General features: G+C 35.0%; 1 protein-coding gene across 1 annotated transcript in view; it reads right to left on the minus strand.

Moving 5' to 3' along the window:
- The window catches only part of WASL (WASP like actin nucleation promoting factor), a 78,561-nt gene that overhangs the window by 38,549 nt on the left and 17,001 nt on the right, over nt 1-23,011 (minus strand). The window contains exons 2-4 of the mRNA XM_017507655.2: nt 3,516-3,650; nt 835-921; nt 377-473 (exon numbers count right to left, since the gene is read on the minus strand). Of these exons, the coding sequence (XP_017363144.1) occupies nt 377-473; nt 835-921; nt 3,516-3,650 (319 nt within the window). The remainder of the gene's footprint in view (nt 1-376; nt 474-834; nt 922-3,515; nt 3,651-23,011) is intronic.

The following is a 23,011-nucleotide window of genomic DNA, read 5'->3' on the forward strand; positions in this document are numbered from 1 at the left end:
AAAAGTCAATATATATGAAATTTTATCAACAAAAAAGGTTATTGAAATCAGTCCTTCAGTAAATCTAAAAAAAATAGTTCTTAACAAAAATATTATTTAAAGTAAGGACCACAAAATTTTTTTGTGAATAGTAAATATTTTAGGCTTTGAGGACCATTTATTTAACTGTGTATACTTAACTATGTATAACTATTTTAACTGTGTTGTGGCAAAAAAAAAATAAAGTAGCCAAAGACAACATGTAAACCAATGAATATAGCTGAGTTTCAATAAACCTTTATTTACAAAACAGGAAGTGGACTACACTTGTCCCATGTGCATTAGTTTGCTGGCCCAATACAAGTAATATAAAAAAGGGGAAAAAAAAAAGGGTTACCAGATTTCCTTTGTCGGCGGCCCAAGAGGTCTGTAACTGCTTTTCGGAATTTTTTTGCTTCTTCTTCATTGGCAAAATTAAGAGCAACTTGACAAGTCTGAAATATTTTCATTAAAAGGCAAACAACAAAACGTACAAATTTAGCTTTATATCATAAAAACAATGAGCAACAGAAGTATATTTCTAAAGAAGGAAAGGTTAACTTTTCTAGCAGATAAGACGTTATTTCATGATCTGAATAACTTAACACAAAAAGCATGGAGAAGGTCAAGTAAAAGATTACTATTAGAGAAGTTACCTATCATAGCAGACACAAATACTAATTTGAATATTTCATCTTTAGCAAAAACATAAAATAGTAAAGAGAATTTGATCTTTCATTAAGGCTCTATAAATAATTTGGATTAGAAAAGGCAAGCAATGAGAAAAGTAAAGATGGAGATAAAAATATGACTTACATCTCCAGCAAAGGTATGAAAATATCCTCTAGGACTATTATATACAAAGTTATTGTATAGCTCTTGTTCCCACAATAGTTTCCCATCCTAGAAAAAAGTCAAATATTATAAAAAGAACTACCGAAACGTAATCTCTAGGAATAAAATGAAGCAGATGACTCCTATTAAGATAACTGTTTATATTAAAAATAACTTTTACATGCACACATATAACATTTGTAAGTAGTGTCATATAATTTAATCAGTAATCTTAAAAGTGTAAACACTGGATAACCTATCTTTCATAAAACCTACATATCAAGTGAATTTGATTCAGCTAAGATATAATCTCACTAACCAACCATTTCCAAATTCAGTGACTTGGTCAAACACATAACCAGAATAATTACTAGGTCATCAGTGTTACATAGAAGGAATAGGATACTTCTGTACATGCACTGATTACGAAAGCACAGTTCCACCAGCAATATTTAGATGATGTACTATCAAATATATTACAGGGATACTTTTATGTTCTTTTTCTCAATTTTACAGATGTGGGAGGGTCAAGTATACCTTCCTTATACTGCTCATTAACCACCTTCAAATTCTTAACTTTTGCAGAGTAGCCTTCTAATTATATACTGGTATAAGTAATATTAATCATGATGCAGAAAGAGACTGATAATTAAAATGCATCAAAGTTAAACTATGGATAAGAGTGCCATGATGACTGCCATACCTATTGCCATAGTACAAAAAAATATGTTTAACCTTAATACCAAAGGTGACTAATTAATGAGCGTTCAGCAGTAATTATCTACAATTGGAAATAAGTGGTTAGAGAAAGATAGTCATTGCCCTATTCAGAAATGCAAGGTTCTATCTAGACCACAATTTAAAAATATGTAAAATTCACTGTTCACACATTATATAACCACTGCAATGGAATTCCTTTCTTCTTAGTGGAGTAGTATGCTGGTATGTGTATGCCATTTCTGAATAGTGCTTCTCAATGGCTATGAGAACTATGTCAAAGCACTTAGGGATTTCTTTCAAACTATGTATGTGTTCCCCACCCCTCCAGAATCCCCACTCCCAACATAGTATGTGTTTAGTAAGCCATAGTAAGCCGCTGCTAGTGACAGGAGCATGCCATATCGCTCAGCCGTCTTGGAAGCAGACATTAAGAAGCACTAATTTAAGCACTAATTTAGCCCGGGACTGATGGCTCAGGCCTATAATCTCAGCACTTTGGGAGCCTGAGGCAGGAGGCTCACTTGAGTCCAGGAGTTTGAAACCAGCCTGGACAAAACAGCAGAACCCCATCTCTACAAAAATATACTAAAATTAGCCAGGTTTGGTGGCATTCGCCTGTAGTCCCAGCTACTCAGGAGGCTGAGGTGGGATGACTGCTTGGGCCCAGGAGATCAAGGTTGCAGTAAGCTGTGCACTCCGGCCTGGGTGACAGAGCAAGAGCAAGACCCTATCTCAAAAAGTAAATCAACAACAAAAAAGAAGTACTAATTTACCAAATATTGTAACTGAGATCTTATTTAATCTCAGTGAAATTCTTTGTAACAGACCAAATATTGTTATCTCATTTTACAAATAAAGCTGAGGCCAAAGGTGTAAAAATCTCTATTATTCAGGTCATATTAGTGCCCAGGAGTTTAGAGGCAGTTTTAGTTTTTTATAATTAAAATCTCATTACACTTATTGCCACATGTAAATATTAATCATGGAGGCTTACTTACAGAAAGGCTTTTAAAAAAATAATGGAGACTTCATCTTAGCAAAATGATAGTTTTATGACAACTATAAGAAATAAGTACCTAACAAAGGGTATCCAATCTATAGCAATGTGATTTATGATTGGGAGTGAGGGATATAAAGCTATGAAAATCTGAATATATCTATCATGAGAAACAACATAAGAAAAAATGAGTAGGAAACAGATTTTGATAGATATTGAAATGTTTTAAACTTGGGCTAAATAATAGTACATACTGAGCTAAAATATTATTTTGTTGTTCCCTGAATAGACTATGTGTGCTATTCTATAATGAACAAGATAGAATAAGAGTATCATTAAAAAAATACAGTGTGTGGAGATAGCCCAAGACCCAATAGGCATAATTAAAAAAAAAGTCTTAATGCACGGTAGCAGTAGAAAGATAAAATAGGAAACTATTCACATGCTGGCTTAGGACATGCTCCCATTTGGTCATGATTTCCGTCTGTCAAAATCTAAAAATCAAGCTTCACCCTTCCTTTTTTTTGAGACGAAGTTTCGCTCTCATTGCCCAAGCTGGAGTGCAATGGCGCGATCTCCGCTCACCGAAACCTCCGCCTCTGGGGTTCAAGCGATTATCCTGCCTCAGCCTCCCGAGCAGCTGTGATTACAGGCATAAGCCAACACACTCAGCTAATTTGGTATTTTTAGTAAAGACGGGGTTTCTCCATGTTGGTCAGACTGGTCTCGAACTCCCGAGCTCAGGTGATCCTTCTGCCTTGGCCTCTCAAAGGGCTGGGATTCCAGGTGTGAGCCACCAAGCCCGGCCACTTCACTCTTCTAATATTAGTTTATGTACAATTTAAAATATCACATAAACGATAAACAAATAAATCTAAACTAAATTATAATTGATACAGAAAACTTAATCACCTCGAGTTTAAAGTAAAAGCAAAAGAAAACTCACCTTAATGTCAAATATTCTTAAAAAATAAGATCTCTGTGGATTGTCCTTAACAAGACAAGCAACACCACTGCACTTCTTTGACCACATACAGTTCCGATCTGCTGCATATAACTGCACCACTGCTGAAGACATAGTCTGTGAAATATAAAATTTATAATGATTAGGTTCAAAATAATATGTAGATGATCACAGCCCCTGCTGACAGCTTGACTGCAACCACCCAGCTAAGCTGCTGCTGAATTTCTGACTCACAGAAACAAGGAGATAATAAACATGTATTGTTATTTTAAGCCACTAGTTTTTGAATTTCTCATGCAGTAATAATGAACAAATACAATAATCATATAACAACAGTTACTGAAAACTAACATTTATTGATGCTTAAAATGTGTTAGGAAATGTATTAATCACTTTTAAATACAGCCTCATTTAATTTTTATTACTATGACAACTTCATTTTATACTTGAGAAACTTGACACTAAAGAGGGTAATTTGCCCAATACCACACAGCTAAATGGCACAGCTAAAATTCCAAGTCCAGGCAATTTGTGACTTCAAATCCAGTATTCTTACTTCCCCTTTTATACTGTTTCCCAATAAAGTAAACATTTAAGCAATAAAGTAGTAATATTAGTAACAGCTGACTTCTATAAAAGAGTTAAACACCTTAGATAACAACTGAATCAAACTTGAAGGCAGTATTACCATCCTGGAAGGCAGATTATAATATCTCCTTTCTAAAGTGAGTTTAAGATTGCAAGTGATTTGCACAAGGCACCACACAGTTTTAATGCTCTACTGAGGATATGAAAAAGATTTGAGTGACTATTGTCTCAATTTTACCAAGGATAGTCCCTAAAGCCCTTTCAGGTGTATAGGAGGGAAGCTAACTCGTTACAGGCAATGGACACTTTAAGGCATGAGGATTTTCCAGTACAACATGTTGCCATCTTCCTCAAGACTATAACATGAAGGGGTGTAAACTAAATTTGTTCTAAGTTTTCTTTTATAACCTAGAATGTAACTATTCAACATTAGTTTCTACAAAAGTGATATACACATAAACTGATAAAGCACTTAGAAATCCTTTGAAAGCCATAATTACATTTTTTGATCCAGTAATTTCACTTCAAAACTGGAAATTTAGGAAATCATTTAGAATATAACAAATACTTCATATTTTAATGTAAATATAAAAATATTTCATATGTATATTATTTTATTTTAAAGAGGAAGAATTGAAATAACTCAAAATAGGAGCCAATTAAGTAACTGTGGTTCTTTGGTTCAATGGAATTTGAGCTTTTTAATAAAAAATAGACCACATTAAGGTTTAGAGATACGCTGTTTTAGGTTAACTTAACTATACCTGAGGGCTGCCCTCTTTCGGTAAGAGGAATTCCAAAGAACAATTATATGCATGAATCTTTTATAACAATACTAAAGTCAGAAATATAAGATCAGTGCACCGTTAGGATCAAAAGTTCATAAAGACTTGCCCAGATAACAACGTTCAATGTTATATTTTTAACATTAGACCAAACCCAACCTTGAACTTCATACACAGTACTGAGCAGGACATAAAGAAGTGGGAAATTTTCTACAAGAGTCATTAAAAATTATGATAACTTAGAAACAAAAATGTGTATACTGGGTCACTGGGTTTAAGAGAGACTGAGGAATGCAGGATACTTTTTGGCCTGCTCAAAACATACCCATGTCTGCAAGTGTACAATCTCAGGATGATAGCACCATACGCATTCTGACCCCAGCACTGAAAACTTCAGAAAAATTGTTCCTGCATACACTATCTAAACATATTAAATACCAGGCTGAAGAATTCAAAAATCAAACAAGCAAATTTATTTTCTAAAAATAACTCATATAAATTAAAGCCTTTTTTAGTATGGTGCTGTCAAAATACATTCATTTCTAAAAAGGAAAGTAATAAGGAAACTAGATGTATCAAAATGAAGATCTAAAAACCAGAGATCAAGAACAGCTTGCAAAAAAAAAAGTTATTTAATAGGGTCTGAAATTCCATTATGAAAATCTCCTTGCTAGCCAAAGGACTAAATATTCACATTGTAAAACCTCATGTGGCTATATATGTGAACTTGAAAAGACAAAACAAAAAACCCTAATTAAAACAACATATAAACCTTTAAATTCTTAAAACACTTGCTTAAGAAAAGGAGTAACAATGCTATAATTTTTCAGACACGATATTGCAGTATAAACATTATTAAAACTAAAAAACTGAACTATTCAAAAGCAATTTTCAGTAACTGGATTTTCAAAAATCTGCTGTACTCTTATTATCAGTCTAAGTATCTATTTCATTCCTTCTTACCTTTATGTATCAGTCTGAAAATGAGATACCACAGTACTTTGTAAGGCCTTTTCTGACTAATTCAGAATAATTACAGTGAATATGAGAGTAACTCGTGTACATTTAATACAGTATATTAATGCTAGACAATATAAAAACAGTAACTAACAACCAAATTCTAGATTGACAGTGACTTAATTAAGTTTTTAAAAACATTCCTTCCGTTCTTCTAGGTAATTGTAATGAATCAATTCCATTCCTTCTTGTCTTTCGTAATTAAGAAGATATTAATGAAAAACAACCTAAGAACAAGGGCTTAGGAAGGGAAATCTATTTCTGATTAGCCTAATAATGTTAAGTTTAAAATCTGCTAATTAAAAGGCGGAAAAAGGACTGTATCAACTTTGGTACAAACAGAACCTGTCGTATCTTGTGTATTCCTGATATTTCAGTACTGAGTAACTGTAATAACATATTCATTCTCAGAACTCTGGTGGTCAAGGGCAGGAAGAACATGGGGGATGTTTTCTACGAAGTGAATTCCCTCCCACTGTCCTTCTGCATGGCATTTTGACCTCTCTGAGCCTGACTCTGCACCAGTTGAGAAGTATTTCCCTGATCCCTAAGTTGAAATGACTGCTTTTTTTTCCCCTCACATTTCTAGAGTACTTGTTTGTGTACCTTGTGTTACTCTGTTATTCCACTGATTTTATTCTAAATCAGAATAATTTTCTGTATTGCTTTCTTAACCACTAAAAAGACTGCAATTCCCATAAGCACTTAAAGTAGTTTTGCAAGCTTATACTTTTACTCCACCTATACTTTGTCCCCAAGTGAACAAACATGTGTTAAAAACTGCATGTTCTGATTTTGATAATGATACTATGATAATAAGAGATTTTAGGGTATTCTGATTTTAGAATATATAGCCTGAAATTGAGGCATTACGTCTGCAACTTCTCACGTTATTCAGAATAAAATAACATACATGTATACACATATATATAGAGAAAAAAAAACATGGTAAATGCAATAAGCATTTGGCAAATCTTGATGAAGGATATATAGAAGTTCTTTATACTGTATCTACAAGTATGAAATTATTTCTAAGTTTAAGAAGCACAAATGATTCATTAAAATGTATGACCCTTAGCTCTCTTTCACAACCACAGCAATCTCAAGAGCGTGGTCCTCTCCTCAGAGCCATTAGTACCTCTATATATGTTAGCCACTGCCACAACGGCCCAAAACTAAGAAAACTGCTACTTCCTTCTACTCCTGCTATATGTATACCAACTTTCTTTCTTAAAAGGCACTCTATCCTGAGTAGGACTTAAACCACAAACATTCAGCACTTCTACTGTTTAAATTCCTTTCACATTTTCAGAATAACCACATTATGTAACTGGTCAGAATAAGAATTTTAGATCGGGAAAATAGGTGTTTTTTGGACTACAGAATCAGCTAGACAAGGAAAAGACTAGAAAATACTAGGAGTCACAGGGATCCTTGTTTTTAGCCATCAACAGCCTACAACAAATAAGAAGATGACTTAATTTTGAATAGCTGTCTACAATAATTATTTTTAATAATCTAATAAATATATTATGCTGTTAAAGAAAATATTTAAAAATATTTTCTATTTTTCGAGACTAGGTCTTGCTCTGTCACCCAGGTAGGAGTGCAGTGGCAAGATCATAACTCACTGCAGAATCAAACCCCTAGGTTCAGGTGATTCTCCTACCTCACTCAGCCTTCTGAGTAGCTGGGACTACCAGCACACACCACCATGCCTTGCTAATTTTCTAATTTTTTGTAGAGATGCCGTCTAACTATGTTGCCCAGGATGGTCTCAAACTCCTGACCTCAAGTGATCCTCCTACCTTGGCCTCCAAAAGTGTTGGGATTACAGATGTGAGCCACTGTGCCTGGCCAAAAATATATTTTCAATAAATAGCCAAAATACACTAAATGTGAGGAGAAAAAAAAATCATGACTTAATAAAGTTTTTTCTATGATCACGTTGGCCTAGATTAATAGTCAAATACTCCAAATTTTATATGTACACATGTGTCTGAGTGTGTATTTGGCCTCAAATGTCTGAAAACTAATATAAGAAAATCCATTCTAAGTTTTCTTATTATATAAAAGCTAAGATTTAAACACAATTCTAGATGTTCTCATTATATATTCACATAAATTGACCTATTATTACTCTGAATATACACTTGGCCCTTGAACACAGGTTTGAACTGTGTAGGCCCACTTACATGCAGATATTTTTCACTAAATACATTCAGGACTCCAGATCACAGAGTTCTGCATTGACGACCAAAGGCAGACTGAAAAATACGGTTATTAGCAGGATAAGACACCCATATAAGAGGAGGGCAGACTTTTCATATGGGTGGGTTCTGAAGGACCTGAGTATGTGTGGACTTTGGTATCCGTGGGTGGTTCTGGAACCAATCCCCCACGGATATCAAGAGATGACTGTAAAATTTTAACCTATATATTATAAAGGAAAGTATAAAAGTAAAGAAATGGCAAAGAATTTGGTTGAATTCTTATAGTTAATTATGCAGTGATCTCAAGGAGGTAAAGTAGCAACACCTGTTATTTGGCCACCTCAAAACCCAATGCAGAAATCATAAATTTAAAAGGTAAAAACAATGTATCTGGCAGGGAACAATAACTCCTGAGTGGTGAGTATCGGAACTATCCAGGAAAAGAAAACACAAAAATTTACTTTGGAGAGAAGGGATCTTACCACCTGGTAATTTCTACAATGAGAAATAACCAGAAAATAAAAGAGGAAACAAACAAAAACAGTACAGCTTTTAAAAAGAATATGGCAATGACAAAAGACTCCACAGGAAATAGTTAATTTTTTAAAAAAGCAAAGCTGGAGGAATGAAGGAGGAAAACCACAAAAGCAAAAAGTAACAAACAAAATCCCAACAGTGAAGAAAAAACGGAGCCAGATAAAAACACCTGCTACCTTAGGGACCAAACACAGAGTCTTTTAGATCTTAGCAGCTTTTTAAGAACACTACTGTGCCAGACATATTTGTTCACCAAATGTTTATAAAGAAACTACTATGTACCAGGGACTGGGATACTGTGGGTGAGGACAGGAATAAAAATGGGGATAAGTACAAAAATGAATTAGGGTCCTGGTTTTGGAACCACTTAAAAAATCACTTTATAAAACATCTAGTTAATGGAGAGGCTGGCGTTAATAACTATTACAAATGTTACTAGGAAAAATTAGTATGCAAGAAAAATGTTAAATCTAACTAGTGTAGAAAGGCTTCTCTAAAGTGACATCTTACCTGAAGGATAAGTCATGTGAACAAAGAGTTCAAGAATGATAGGAAAGTTTGGTGAACTGTGTGGAGTAGGGAATAAGAAAGAGAAGAGTGGCATGGAATGAAGACACAGATTTAATGTTAAAGTAATACAAAACACAGCTCAATTCTGTGATTTAAAGAGATAAACAGCCATATACAGTTTGGAAACCTTGACTGGAGATGTGGTACAGTAGTACATCATTCCTATAACGGCCCTTGATCCAAGTTCTTGTAAGTTCTCTCTTCTTCCACTTATGCTGGATTTGTCTATGTGACTTGTTTTGACCAAAAAGACATTGGTAAATTCGAGAAGTGTGAATACTTGTTTGTACCTTGTGGCTTGCCCTCTTGGAAGCGCTGCCCTAAAACCTGGAATCAAAGACCACATGGAGAGCAAGGCCCTAGCCCATTTCAACTGTCCTTTCTGAACCCAGTTCCTACATTCTGGTGACATCAGTCACCAGCAGACTAATCACTCAGTCAATCCACAGAATGAGAAATATGTTTGTTTGCAACAACAGGTAACAGATGTAGGGGATTGTTTTAATATACTAGAAGATATACGACCTATAAGAAATAGCCCTAACTCTTCCTCCATTCCACCTCTACTAGTATAGTTATGACAGATTTTTGGTTACAATCATAAAAGTTGTAGGCCTTGCCTTCATTATCAGTGCATATTCCTGTTTGGAACCATTTAAGAAATCACTTTATATACAAAAGCCATATGAAAGGTGTGTGCTAGTCAGAAGGCTAAGTCATTCACAACCACACACCAATCTTACATATTGCCCATGATTTAAATTCATACAACTAGAAAATTGTAAATAAATTATTATGTGGCACACACCTTTAGCATTATCAGTAAACAATCACCATTACAGATGTTAAAACTATAAATGGCAAGGCTTACTGTATTCTCCTTTTTTACTATTTGAAGGATAATCACATACAGGTATAAGAAAGAGGAATACTGATCTCATTATAGACTAGGTTTTACTTGCAAATGGGTGAGAACACTGTGTTAAAAGGGAGGTTCATAGGTGTGGCTTGCTCTCTTCTGCCCTACCCTGTAACTTAAGTGGAAGAAGTTTTTCCTCTCTTCTCTCCTGTCTCCTTTTCCTTGTTTCTTGCAAATTTGGTTGGATTATAGTAAAACCTGAAATGTGGGTCTGGATTTCCAGGAAATCAAGTTGGAAAGAAGGTCCCCTAGGATCCTAGGATTCCCACCTCACTCGCCACAGTTTCTTGTTGTTTTTGCTGTTTTTTGAGACAGAGTCTCACTCTGTCGCCCAGGCTGGAGTGCAATGGCATAATCTCGGCTCACTGCAACCTCTGACTCCCAAATTCAAGCGATTCTCCCACCTCAGCCTCCCGAGTAGCTGGGATTACAGGTACCCACCATCATGCCTGGCTAATTTTTGCATTTTTGTAGAGAGGTGGTTTTACCATGGTGGCCAGACCTGGTCTTAACTGCTGACCTAAGGCAATCTACCTGCCTCAGCCTCCCAAAGTGCTGGGATTACAGGCATAAGCCACCATGCCCGGCCCAATGTCTAACATTACTAGTGGAGCCCGAAGTCCTGATAACAAGGGAGATAAATAGAAAGAATAGAGGGAGAGAGGAAGGGAGAATGTGAGTGTAGAATGGAGAGAGAGAGGAAAGGAGGGAGGGAGAGACAGAGAGGGAGGCAGGAAGAGAGTTGGAGAGAAAGAGAGAGTGATTGATTTTTGTTTTTTAACTTCGCTGCTACTCTTCTGTGGGAACAGTTTGGGATGAGAGGGTAGAAAAGTATTGCTGCAGTTGCTAGTGGCATTTGGGTATTCCTGAATTCTAGAACCAAACAGCATTTAACACCATTTCACCATATATTTTATCAAGCCTATAATCCAATCCCCCCGTTTTACAGATGAGCTCAATTTATTTGCCAGAGGTCACATATTATACAGCTTTGGATGAATTTCTCAATCAGATGCTAATTCTACATTCAACATACACTACACACTCGGTGATTTATCCCAGCTCCTAATTTGTCATACTTTTGCCCTATGCCATCTAAATGATCCTCAAAGAATGATATATCCTTAATATAGTTTTACTTCTCTATTGCTCCCTTTTGGTTTGTTTTTTACCTTAATTTTGGGGCAGGGGAAAGCTTATAGTAGTGGTTGTAGAAACACTCCAAAAAGACATTAAGTTGTTTGTCCTGGGGAAAGAGGTGAATTACCATGAAGCCAATTAAGTTTAAGTTTCAGGATCCTTTACTCGGTAGAGTCCCTTACAAGGCTTGGTGTATTCTCCTTTGGGACACAGGATCAGCAACAACTGCAGCCTCATGCCTGGGGCTCCTCTTTAGCTATCCCTGAAGATAATCAAGATACTTCTTTTTTTTTTTTTTTTTTTTGAGACGGAGTTTCGCTCTTGTTCCGCAGGCTGGAGTGCAATGGCGCGATCTCAGCTCACCGCAACCTCCGCCTCCTGGGTCCAGGCAATTCTCCTGCCTCAGCCTCCTGAGTAGCTGGGATTACAGGCATGCGCCACCATGCCCAGCTAATTTTTTGTAGTTTTAGTAGAGACGGGGTTTCACCATGTTGACCAGGATGGTCTCTATCTCTTGACCTCGTGATCCACCCGCCTCGGTCTCCCAAAGTGCTGGGATTACAGGCATGAGCCACCGCGCCCGGCGATAATCAAGATACTTCTATCAAGGATGCAACTATCTCTGTATCTGCCTAGCTCCTAGCAGTAATGTCCTGTCCCTTTTGGACCACATGAAGCATCCACATTCAATCTTTAACCCAAGGATTTGCATGAGTGTTGCCCAGTTCCTGCTAGGTGTGACATACTACGATTAAACTATGTGGACACTTCTGGGGTTCAAGGGCAGTGGTCTAAACGAATGAGATGTAAAGTTCTCCCCAGGCAAGAAACAAAAGCTAGTAATGAAAAGACTAATATTTCTTTCATTTTCAGTATGTTGGTCAATTAAAGCTCAGGCTTCCAAAAATAAGAAAGATATACTCACACTTTTACTATGTGCAAATCTCAGATTGGAGCTATAACTAAAAAAGCACTTCAGTACAGTAGAGAGTAAATATTCTGAACAATGGCATCTAAAGCAAGTTTAGGTCAGTGAGAAACCAAATAAAAAATCATGTAGTATATTTTAATAGGACTTTTGCTGGCTTGTATACATATCAGGTACCTCTCGTTGGTTACCCAACTCCAATAACTTCCAGTGTCAGAGACTCATTGCCTCTCTCCTGGGACAAGCACTTGTGCTAAGCTCAATCAATTAAATTAAGATCCTCTCCCAAGAATTTAGAATTCTAAACTGGGACCTAGGACTGATGGGCTTAGTAAGAGAAGAGAGGCTTGGAGTTCAGAGAAGTTCCACCAACTCCTGCTGCTTTTCTTAGAGCTTCCCAGCCTCCTGCTGTTCCTCAAACTTCCTTGTTCAATTCTGTTTTGGATTCCACAGGATCCTCTGGTAGCCAAAAAATTCCTTTTTGGTTGAGCCAGCCAAAATTAGTTCATTTTATTTGTATAAAAAGAAGCTTAGCTAACAATACACTTCTTAATGTATATATATTGTATATATTCTCACATCTCTGAAATGTTAATGGAATTCAATGAGAAATGACACACTTTTTCATTATATGTATATGCTATTATACACAAGTATATAAGTGAGATCTGAAATTTATACCTTGCTTTGGCCTGAAGTGTTGTAACAGCTCTCCCCTCCCAAGAGGAGACACTGCCTCAATTTTACTCTCTTTCATAAATGCTTGCCAGTTATCTTTTAGTATACAGATTAATATTCAAAAACATAACAGGTTCCTATTTGATAAAAATAAAATCCAAACTCTTCTTCAAGAATTCAAGCTATTTCTTAGTCTGAGGCAATCAACATTTTGACACTATCTTGTTATTAACCCAATATATATCAGAAATAGCAGCCAAATAATGTGCAGACCCCAAACATACCATACTTCTCAGCTTATGGTGTTCACGCTACAGAAATATCATGTTGGAACCTTTTCAAACTCCATATATGTATTTCAAATATCATACTCAATCAAGTTTTTTCAATTTCCTCAAGCAAATATTTCTTCCTTTCTGTATTCTCATAATATTTCATTTATACATCCAATAAAGCATTTATGGAATGACTTATAAGTTTCTCTGTGGGGTCTGCTTCACCAAAACACTGTTCACCGTCTAAAGACAAGGACCACATGCTCTTGAACTATTACCTCTAGCCTCCAGCACAGTATTTTATATGCATTTAGCATTCATTTATTTGCTGGATTGAACTGAAAGGGGGGGGCTTTCTTAGAATCTTACTGATTACTGTTTTGCTATCAAAATTGTCTTAAAATAATTTTTCAGAATGTTACTAAATGCTAATCCGTGGTATTAAAATTATTTTTAGAAGAATAACGATACTTTTCTTCTTGGCACTTCAATTATTCATAAACATTTACATGACATGATGAAAAATCTCAGTTAATGCATCTCCCTTCCTGTTTTAAATGCTACAACAATTTGCTTCCACAACAGCTTCCCCATTGAAGAAAGCAGTGAGAGTTTGGGGCCAGAACGAAGCATATCAAAGTCAACATACATTTTTAAACAGAATGTACTTTTCCCACTAATTCTCAAAGTTTCCCTGATAGAAGGAAGTAGCGAGTTTTGGGGCAAAAAACAGCACACCAAAGTCAACATACATTTTTAAAAATATACTTTCCTCAATAATTTTCAAAGTACAACAAGGTCAGTAAGTCAGATGAGCACAGAAGCACAAAAAAATTTTCAGTACTTTTGGTTAGCTGAACAATTTTGTGGTTTTCAAGATATTCTTAAAAACAGATGCCGTTCCATCTTTTATACATTGTTGTGGTACACACACTATATGTAAATTTAATGTTCTATTACTCAGTAAATATTAAGTACGCAAATCACTACTGAGCTATGAAAATACACAGCACTGACTTTTACTCAAGATGCTAATCTGTTTTTTAAAAAAGGACAGATACAATTTGAAAACTGTAAAACTATGCAAAGATAAAAATTAGAACACATGCCTTTGAAACCTATTTCTAAACCCTTTTTTTTTTTTTAAGACAGAGATTTCCTCTTGTTCCCCAGGCTGAAAAGCAGTGGCACAATCTCAGCTCACTGCAACCTCCACCTCCAAGGTTCAAGTGATTCTCCTGCCTCAGCCTCCTGAGTAGCTGGGATTACAGGAGCCCGTCACCACACCAGGCTAATTTTTGTATTTTTATTACAGACGAGGTTTCACCATGTTGGCCAGGTTGGTCTGGAACTCCTGATGTTGGGATCCGCCCGCCTTGGCCTCCCAAAGTGAAGTGCTGGGATTACAAACATGAGACACCATGCCTAGCCTTATATTACGTTATATTTCTTTAAAAAAAAAGAACAAAACTAAAACCAATTTCTTGAAATATCTTATGCCTTTTTCCTCATTAGAATCCTAAATAAAAATATTAAAAACAATTGTCTAGAATTGATACTTGTATCAGGCACAGTGCTAAGAACTTTACTTGTATTTCTTAGTTAATATCAATCCTAGAAGGAACCAAGTTCATATGTTAGGAAATTAAAATTGAGCCAGATTTAGTAACTTGCGCATTGTCACAGAGGTAACAACTAAAAGAACAGGGTCATAAATTCAGATCTGCCTTACTGCAGAGCCCATGCTGTAAACCATGTGTCTCAGTGCAGAAAACATTTAAATTAAATGTCCCACTGGCTTCTAAAAGGGGGAGGTGGAATTTCAATTCCTTCTCCAAAATGAAAATTTTTATTCAACACTAAGTCTGTAAGAATCCCTAACAGTTAATTCTGGTCACAAAAAAAGAAGATAAACAGTGTTTTAAAGCAAACATAATTTCACTATTAAATATTACCTAGAGATATGAAGAATATTTTCAAAGCTCTTGCAAAGCCAGCATTAACCCTGGTTAGCAAAATCCTACTCAAAACAAAGATATTACAAGAAAAGAAAATTTTAGACCAATATTCTTCATGCATATGAATGTGAAAAATCCAAAATATTAGTAAGTCAGACAAGGCAATTCATAAAAAATGAATTAAATGGCCACATGGGGTTTAACTCAGGAATGCAAGGTTGGCTTAACATTTAAAAACTGATGTACTTCACCATATTAACAGAAAGAAGAAAAAAAAACCTGTATGATCAATTCAACACAGAAAAATCATGCGACAAAATTTAACATCCATTAATGATAAAAGCCCTCAACAAACTAGACTCACAAGGGAAGCTCCTCAATCCGATAAAAGGTATTTACAAAAAATACTGTTTTGCTCCACAAATGTCAAGAACACGGTTAGGATGTCTATCTTTACCACTTCTATTCAACATTGTATTAGAAGGCCAAGCCAGGGAAATAAGGCAAGAACAATAAGTAAAAACCATAAAGATGGGACAAGGAAGAAGTAAAACTGACATTATTCACAGAAAGCATGGTTATGTGCATAAAAAAATGTTACCGATTGCACAAGTGTTGGTACGTGTGCACGTGCACACACCTACACACACACACACACACACACACAAACTATAGAGCTACAAAAAAGCTACTGGAACTAATTACTGAATTTAGCAAAGTTGGAGGATTCAAGAACAAAATACAATATAGTTATATGTATTATCAACTTAATTAAAAACAAAACTTTACAATAGCATGGAAAAATTAATTCCTAGCAATAAATATTGAGATATGTTATATTGATGGATTGGAAAACTCAGTATTATTACCATACTAATTGTGTCCAAATTGATCACTAGATCAACACAATCCTAATCAAAATCCCAGTAGACTTTCCGTTAGAAGTTTGAAACACTCATGAAAAATTGAAAGGACCTAGAATAGCCCAAACGATCTTGAAATGATAAAAAAGTTGACCCACCATACCTGATTTTAGATTTATGATAAATCTACAATAATCATATCAATAATATATTGATATAAGGACAGAAAAACAAAATAATGGCACAGGTCAGGCTCCAAAAGTAAATCTAAACGCATAAGGTCAAAAATTATTAAAAAGGGTTCCAAGTCAATTAATTCAATGACAAAAGATAATGCTTTATTACTGAATGGTGCTGTATCAAATGGGTAACTATATAAGGAAAAAATAAACCTGTAAAAGAAAAATTCATATAATCGTCTCATATGACCTTTTTTGCACTTTATATAACACAAAAAAAAATTTGAGATGGATCATAAACCTCAAGTTATAACCACAAAGCTCCTAGAAGCAGCGGAAGGAAGACTGTGTCTGTGACGCCCTAGGCCATAGACCAAGATTTCTCAGACCACAAATGCATTTGCTAGAAAAGAAAAAAATAAATAAATTAGTCCTCAACAAAACTAAAAAAATCCAGCCCATCAAAAAAACATCATAAAAAAATCATTAGGGCCAGGCACGGTGGCTCAGGCCTGTAATCCCAGTACTTTGGGAGGCCAAGGCATGGGGATCACTTGAGGTCAGGAGTTCAAGGCCAGCTGGCCAACCTGGTGAAACCCCCATCTCTACTAAAAATATAAAAAGTAGCAGAGTGTGATGGCATGTGTAATCCCAGCTGCTGCAGAGGCTGAGGTTGAAGAATCGCTTGAACCAGGAGGCAGAGGTTGCAGTGAGCTGAGATCGTACCACTGCACTCCAGTTTGGGTGACAGAGTGAGACTTCATCTCAAATAATAATAATAATGATGATAATAATTAGGCAAGCCACAGACTGGGAGAAAATATCTAAAGTACATTATCTCTAACAATAATCTTGTGTCAAGCATATATAAAGCATCCCTACAAATCATTAATAAAGAACAAACAACCCACTGAATCTATGCGTAAAAGACCTGAAGTGCTACATAAAAAAAGAAAGACACATAAATGGCCAATAAGCACATGAAAGGGGGAAATATTTTCATTGTATTTTGTGGAAATATTTTCCACCAAGGAAATACAATCAAAGGCCACACTGAGATGCCGTTTCACATCCACTAAAATGGCCAAAAACAAAAGGACTGACCACATAAAATGTTAGAGATGTGGAGCAATGGGAAATCTCATACACCGTTGGTGGAAGTGCAAAGATTACACAACCTCTTGGAGAACTATCTGAATGTTTCTTATAAAAACAAACGTATATCTTTCCAATGACAATACAATTCCTGAGCTATTTGCCCAAAATAAATAAAAATATGTGTCACACACACAAAAAACCTTATATAAGAACATAGGAGCCTTATTCATAATAGTCAAAAACTAAAAACTCAAATATCGATTAATAGAAGAACAGACAAATTGTGGTATATCCATGGCCAATACTGATCGACTAATAAAAAAAGAATGAACATGTGTGTAATAACGTAGATGAATCTCAAAAACACGCTAAGTGAAGAGGCCAGTACAGGCAAAACTAAGCCATGATGACAGAAATCAGAAAGTGATTGCAAAGGGTGGATGAAGAAGGGTGAGAGGCAGGAATTAGAAAGAAACTAGCTGGTTAGAGACCCAAGGGAGCTTTTTGAGGTATTACAAACATTCTAAACCTTATTTTGGAGATATGGTTATACTATGTATCACTTGTCAAAATTCATCAAATATTTAATATCTGTGTATTTTATTATACATAAATTATATCATTTTCTAAGTGAAAAAAAGTGTTAAGATAAATAAGTGTTAAGGCAAAACACCGAACACAAATGACTTCTTATGTTTGACAGACTTCGTTTCATAATAGCGAAATTAGAAAGTTCTTATTAACAATAAATATTAATGTAACCTTACTTTATTTGAAAAGAAATGTACCTCACTTACAAAGGAGACAAGAAAGCTTAATTGTAAAATACACTGCTGTATTCACCCACTTTTATTTTCAAATTGAGATGTCTCTAAGGCTCTTAAAAAGCATGGACAGCATTCAGAAAGATCACATTTTAAAATTCAGAGCATTTTATAGAATTAAATACAAAAACAAAAAAGCCCGACATATTTGTTTAACATTACCTGGGGACTGGTAATGTTAAACAAATATGAAGAACTACAAAGAAGGTCAGGCGAGGTGCCTCACACCTGTAATCCCAGCACTTTGGGAGGCCGAGGAAGGTGGCTCACCTGAGGTCAGGAGGTCGAGACCAGCCTGACCAACATGGTGAAACCCTATCTCTATTAAAAATACAAAAATCTCTATTAAAAATATAAAAAATCTGGGTGTGGTGGCACGTGCCTGTAATTCCAGCTACTTGGGAGGCTGAGGCAGGAGAATAGCTTGAACCCGGGAGGCGGCAGTTGCAGTGAGCTGAGATTGTGCCCCTGCACTCCAACCTGGAAAACAAGAGCAAAATTCCATCTGGGAAAAAAAAAAAAAAAACTACATAGAAAACACAGACTATCATTATAAAAGGTACAGATTATTGGAAAATACAATTTGGCAAAGCAAAAATTCAATTTAAAACTAAACAAACTTATTGCTTAGAATTACAATAAAAAAACAGATCAAGTCTGCTGAAGACAGATGTAGAGCATGTACGGACTCCAACATTATGTTAGGGAGTAAAAAAAAAAAAAGAAAAGGTGGAAAAAAAAAACCAAAAACCAACAGCTGTTCATCTCTAGGGAATTGCTAAGTCCATACAATGTGTCCACTGATAATGGTATATTTACTGACAAGAAACAAAGTCCATAAAACATTAATGTCAGCTGGGCACGGTGGCTCACGCCTGTAATTCCAGCATTTTGGGAGGCTGAGGCAGGCAGATCACGAGGTCAGGTGTTCGAGACCAGCCTGGCCAACACAGTGAAACCCCATCTCTACTAAAAATACAAAAAATTAACCAGGCGTGGTGGTGGGCACCTGTAATCCCAGCTAATCGGGAAGCTGAGGCAGGAGACTCACTTGAACCTGGGAGGTAGAAGATGCAGTGAGCCAAGATCAAGTCACTGCACTCCAGCCAGGGCGAACTCCATTATACCTCAGTATAATTGCTGTTAGTTGTCTGAAGACTCCATCTCAAAAAAACAAACAAACAAACAAAAAAAACTGTGCCTGTGGTTGTGGGTTTGCTGAGAGTAACTACATACATGCATAGTTATTCAATGATTCATGTAAAACAAAACCCAGGGGGATTTGGACAAAAATGTTAGTGTTATTTCTGGGTGGTAAGGTTTATAGATGATTTGAACTGTTATTGTTATTACTCTGTACACGGCTTAAGTCTGCAGTATCCATTGGAAATATAATGCAAGCCAATAATCAATTTCAACTTTTTTGGAGCCAACTTGTAAATAAAAAGTGAAATTAATTTAATTTTATTTAACTGAATATATTAAAATTCTACCATTTCAACATGTAATCAACATTAAATGAAATAGTTCACTTTTTTTTTTTGCAGTAAGTCTTAGAAATCCAGTGTGTATTTTAGAGTTACTGAACATCTCAATTTGAATTAATTACATTTCAACTGCGCAATAGCCCATGTGGCTAGTGGTTACCAAGTACCATACTGGACAGTACAGATTAAGTCTTTAATAATCAGCACTATATTTTTAATGAGCAAGACTCATTTTTTAAATAAGACTTATTTTTTAAATAAGTCACTTGACTGCTATCAGAGCTTTTTCCAAACTCTCACAGCTGTGTATTATATAATTTTTTGGATTACTCCAAACTATTTCCTAGCATTCCATGGAAGATTGTTTTTGGAAATGAACAGGTTGATGTAAGGTTGTAGAATAAAGAGCTATAACAACATAAAAATCAATCTACAATGTAGCACTAAAATAAGGTTTCCTACAGATATGTATATGGGTGTACACATGAAGCCAATCACTAATTTCCAGGTTTTCTAACAATGAATTTCTGACAGTTAAATTCAATAAATAGTTACTGGATATTCTATAAGCATTACTTTGAGCTCTCTTAATATGAGATTTTGATCATTTGGTGTATGTTTAATCAAATAAAGTTAAAAGCTTCTCCAACTTTCCTAGGTATTTCTCAAAAATAGGAAAAAGATAATAATTAGGTGCATTAAACAAGGCTCAAAATGTTAAGAATTCATTCTGTGTGCCTTCAATAAACCTAAAAATTCCTATGGAAGCAAATTTTCTTCTCCTGTGGAGGAAAAAAAGAATTATATTGGACTTATCTTTACATGTCATGCAAACGAGGAGAGAGTGGAGTGAAAGAGTGAAGTAAAATATTTTAAATGTTGAAGAAAAAAATACAACCTAAAATTCTGTATCCAGCAAAATTATCCTTCAAACATGAAAGAGAAATAATTTTTCAAATGAAAATTGAGGAAATTTGTTACTGATCTGCCTAGCAAGAAATGTTTAAAGTTCTTTAGAGAAAGAAAATGACAGAGGTCAGAAACTTGAATATACATAAAGAAAAAAATATTTTTAGAGAAGGAATAAACGGTAAATAATTTTTTTTCTTTTTAATTGATCTAATAGATCAATTTGATTAAAATAACAATAGCAACAATGTATTCAGTGATTACAGCTTTTAGATAAATAAAATTAAAGACAGCAGTGTTATATGGGATGGGAAGAAGAAAATGGGAATATTCTGTACCTCCGCTATCCACAAAACACTATAGTATAATTTGAAAATAGATAAAGATTAGTTGTACAAACATATTGCAAACTACAGGGTAACCACTTAAAAATTTTTAAACATAAGTATAATTGCTGTTAGGAAAAAAGAGACAATGGAAACATATAAAACGCTCAATTAAAACCAAAGAGCAGAAGAAGAATAAAAAGAGCAAGGACAACAAAAACAGTTATGGCTGATATTAATTCGACTATCAATAATCATATGTGAATGGTCTAAATACACCAATTAAAAGAAGACTGTCAGAATGGGTCAAACAATAACAACCCAACTCTCTATCATCCACAAAGAAACTATTTTATTATTTTAGCTTTATTTTAGATTCAGGGAATACATATGCAGCTTTGTTACATGGGTAAACTGCATGTCACAGGGGTTTGGTGTACAGGTAACTGTCACCCGGGTAATCAGCATAGAAACCCATTGGTAGTTTTTAAATCTTCATCCTTCTCCCACCCCCCCCAAAACCCTCCTCAAGTAGGCCTTGGTGTCTGTTGTTTGTTCCCTTCATTGTGTCCATGTGTACTCAATGAAGACAACCATTTTAAATATAAAGACACACAGATAAATTAATTGCAAAGGGATAGAGAAAGATAGATCATGCTAACACTAATTGAAAGAAAGCTGGAGCAGCTGTATTAATTTCAGGCAAAGTATGGTTCAGAGTAAATATGTATACACACATACACATATATCAAGGATAAAAAGGGATACTACATAAATGATAAAAGGGTCAATTATACAAAAAGACACAACAATTGGTAATATGCATGCAGCTAACAATAGAGTGCCAAAATACATGATGCAAAAGCCCATAAAACTACAAGGATACATATAGATAGATTATCTATTTTAGTTAGAAACTTCAACACCCCTCTATCAGTAATTGACAAGTGGGCAAAAAATCAGGAAGGATAGCATTGAACTGCACAGCACCAATCAACTGTATCCAGTTGACACACAGAGTGCAGCATCTAACAACAGCACAATACACATTCTTCTCAAGCACATATGGAACAATCACCAAGACAGACCCCATTCTGGGCCATAAAACACACCTTAACAAATTTAAAAGTATAAAAATCATACAAAGTATGCTCTCAGACCATATGGAATTAAAGCTATAAATTAGCAACAGACAGTAGAAAAATTTGGAAATATTTCTAAACATACTTCTAAGTAACTCATGAGTCAAAGAAGTCTCAAGAGAAATTTTAAAATATTCTAAACTAAATGAAGAAGAAAATACAACTCATGAAAATGAGCACAATGCAGCAAAAGTAGAAATGTGCTAGAAATGAAAAAGGATCTAAAATCAATAACCTAAGCATCTAACTTAGGAAACTAGAAAAGGAAGAACAAATTAAACCCAAAGTTAGCAGATGAAAAGAAAAAAAATAATAGCAGAAATCAATGCAACTGAAAATAGGAAATCAATACATAAATGAAAAGTCAATAAAACTGATAAGCTTCTAACCAGCTTAACCAAGAAAAAAAGAGTAAAGACACAAATTACTAACATAAAAACAGAAGAGGACTATCACTACTGATCCTCCAGACATTAAAAGACTAACATGGAATATTTTGAAAAACTCTATGCCTATAAATTTTAGTAATCTAGATTAAATGAGCCAATTCCTGGAAAGACACAATCTATCAAAATTTACACAAGAATTAGACAATCTGAATAGGCTTATGACTATTTAAAAATTGAATTAATTATTAACAACTTTCCAAAGCAAAAAACACCAGAGCAGATGGTTTCACTGGTGAATTCTTCTAAAAAATATAAGGAATACATGAAACAAATTATCTACAGTCTCTTCTAGAAATAGAGGCAGACGGACTACTTCATAACTGTTTTGTAAAGCCAGTATTAAGCTAATACCAACACCAGACAAAGACCTAACAAAAAGGGAAAATTGCAAACCGTATCTCTCATGAACAAAAAAGGGAAAAAAATCAACAACATATTAGCAAATTAAACCCAACAATATATAAGAATAATTATACATCAAAACCAAGTGAAATTTATTTCAGATACGCAACGTTGGCTTAACACTCAAAAATCAATCAATGCAACCTATCCTATCAATAGGCTAAAGAAAATCCAAATGATCATATGAACAG

Source organism: Cebus imitator, unplaced genomic scaffold (assembly GCF_001604975.1).
Source record: "Cebus imitator isolate Cc_AM_T3 unplaced genomic scaffold, Cebus_imitator-1.0 Scaffold381, whole genome shotgun sequence".
NCBI lineage: Eukaryota > Metazoa > Chordata > Mammalia > Primates > Cebidae > Cebus > Cebus imitator.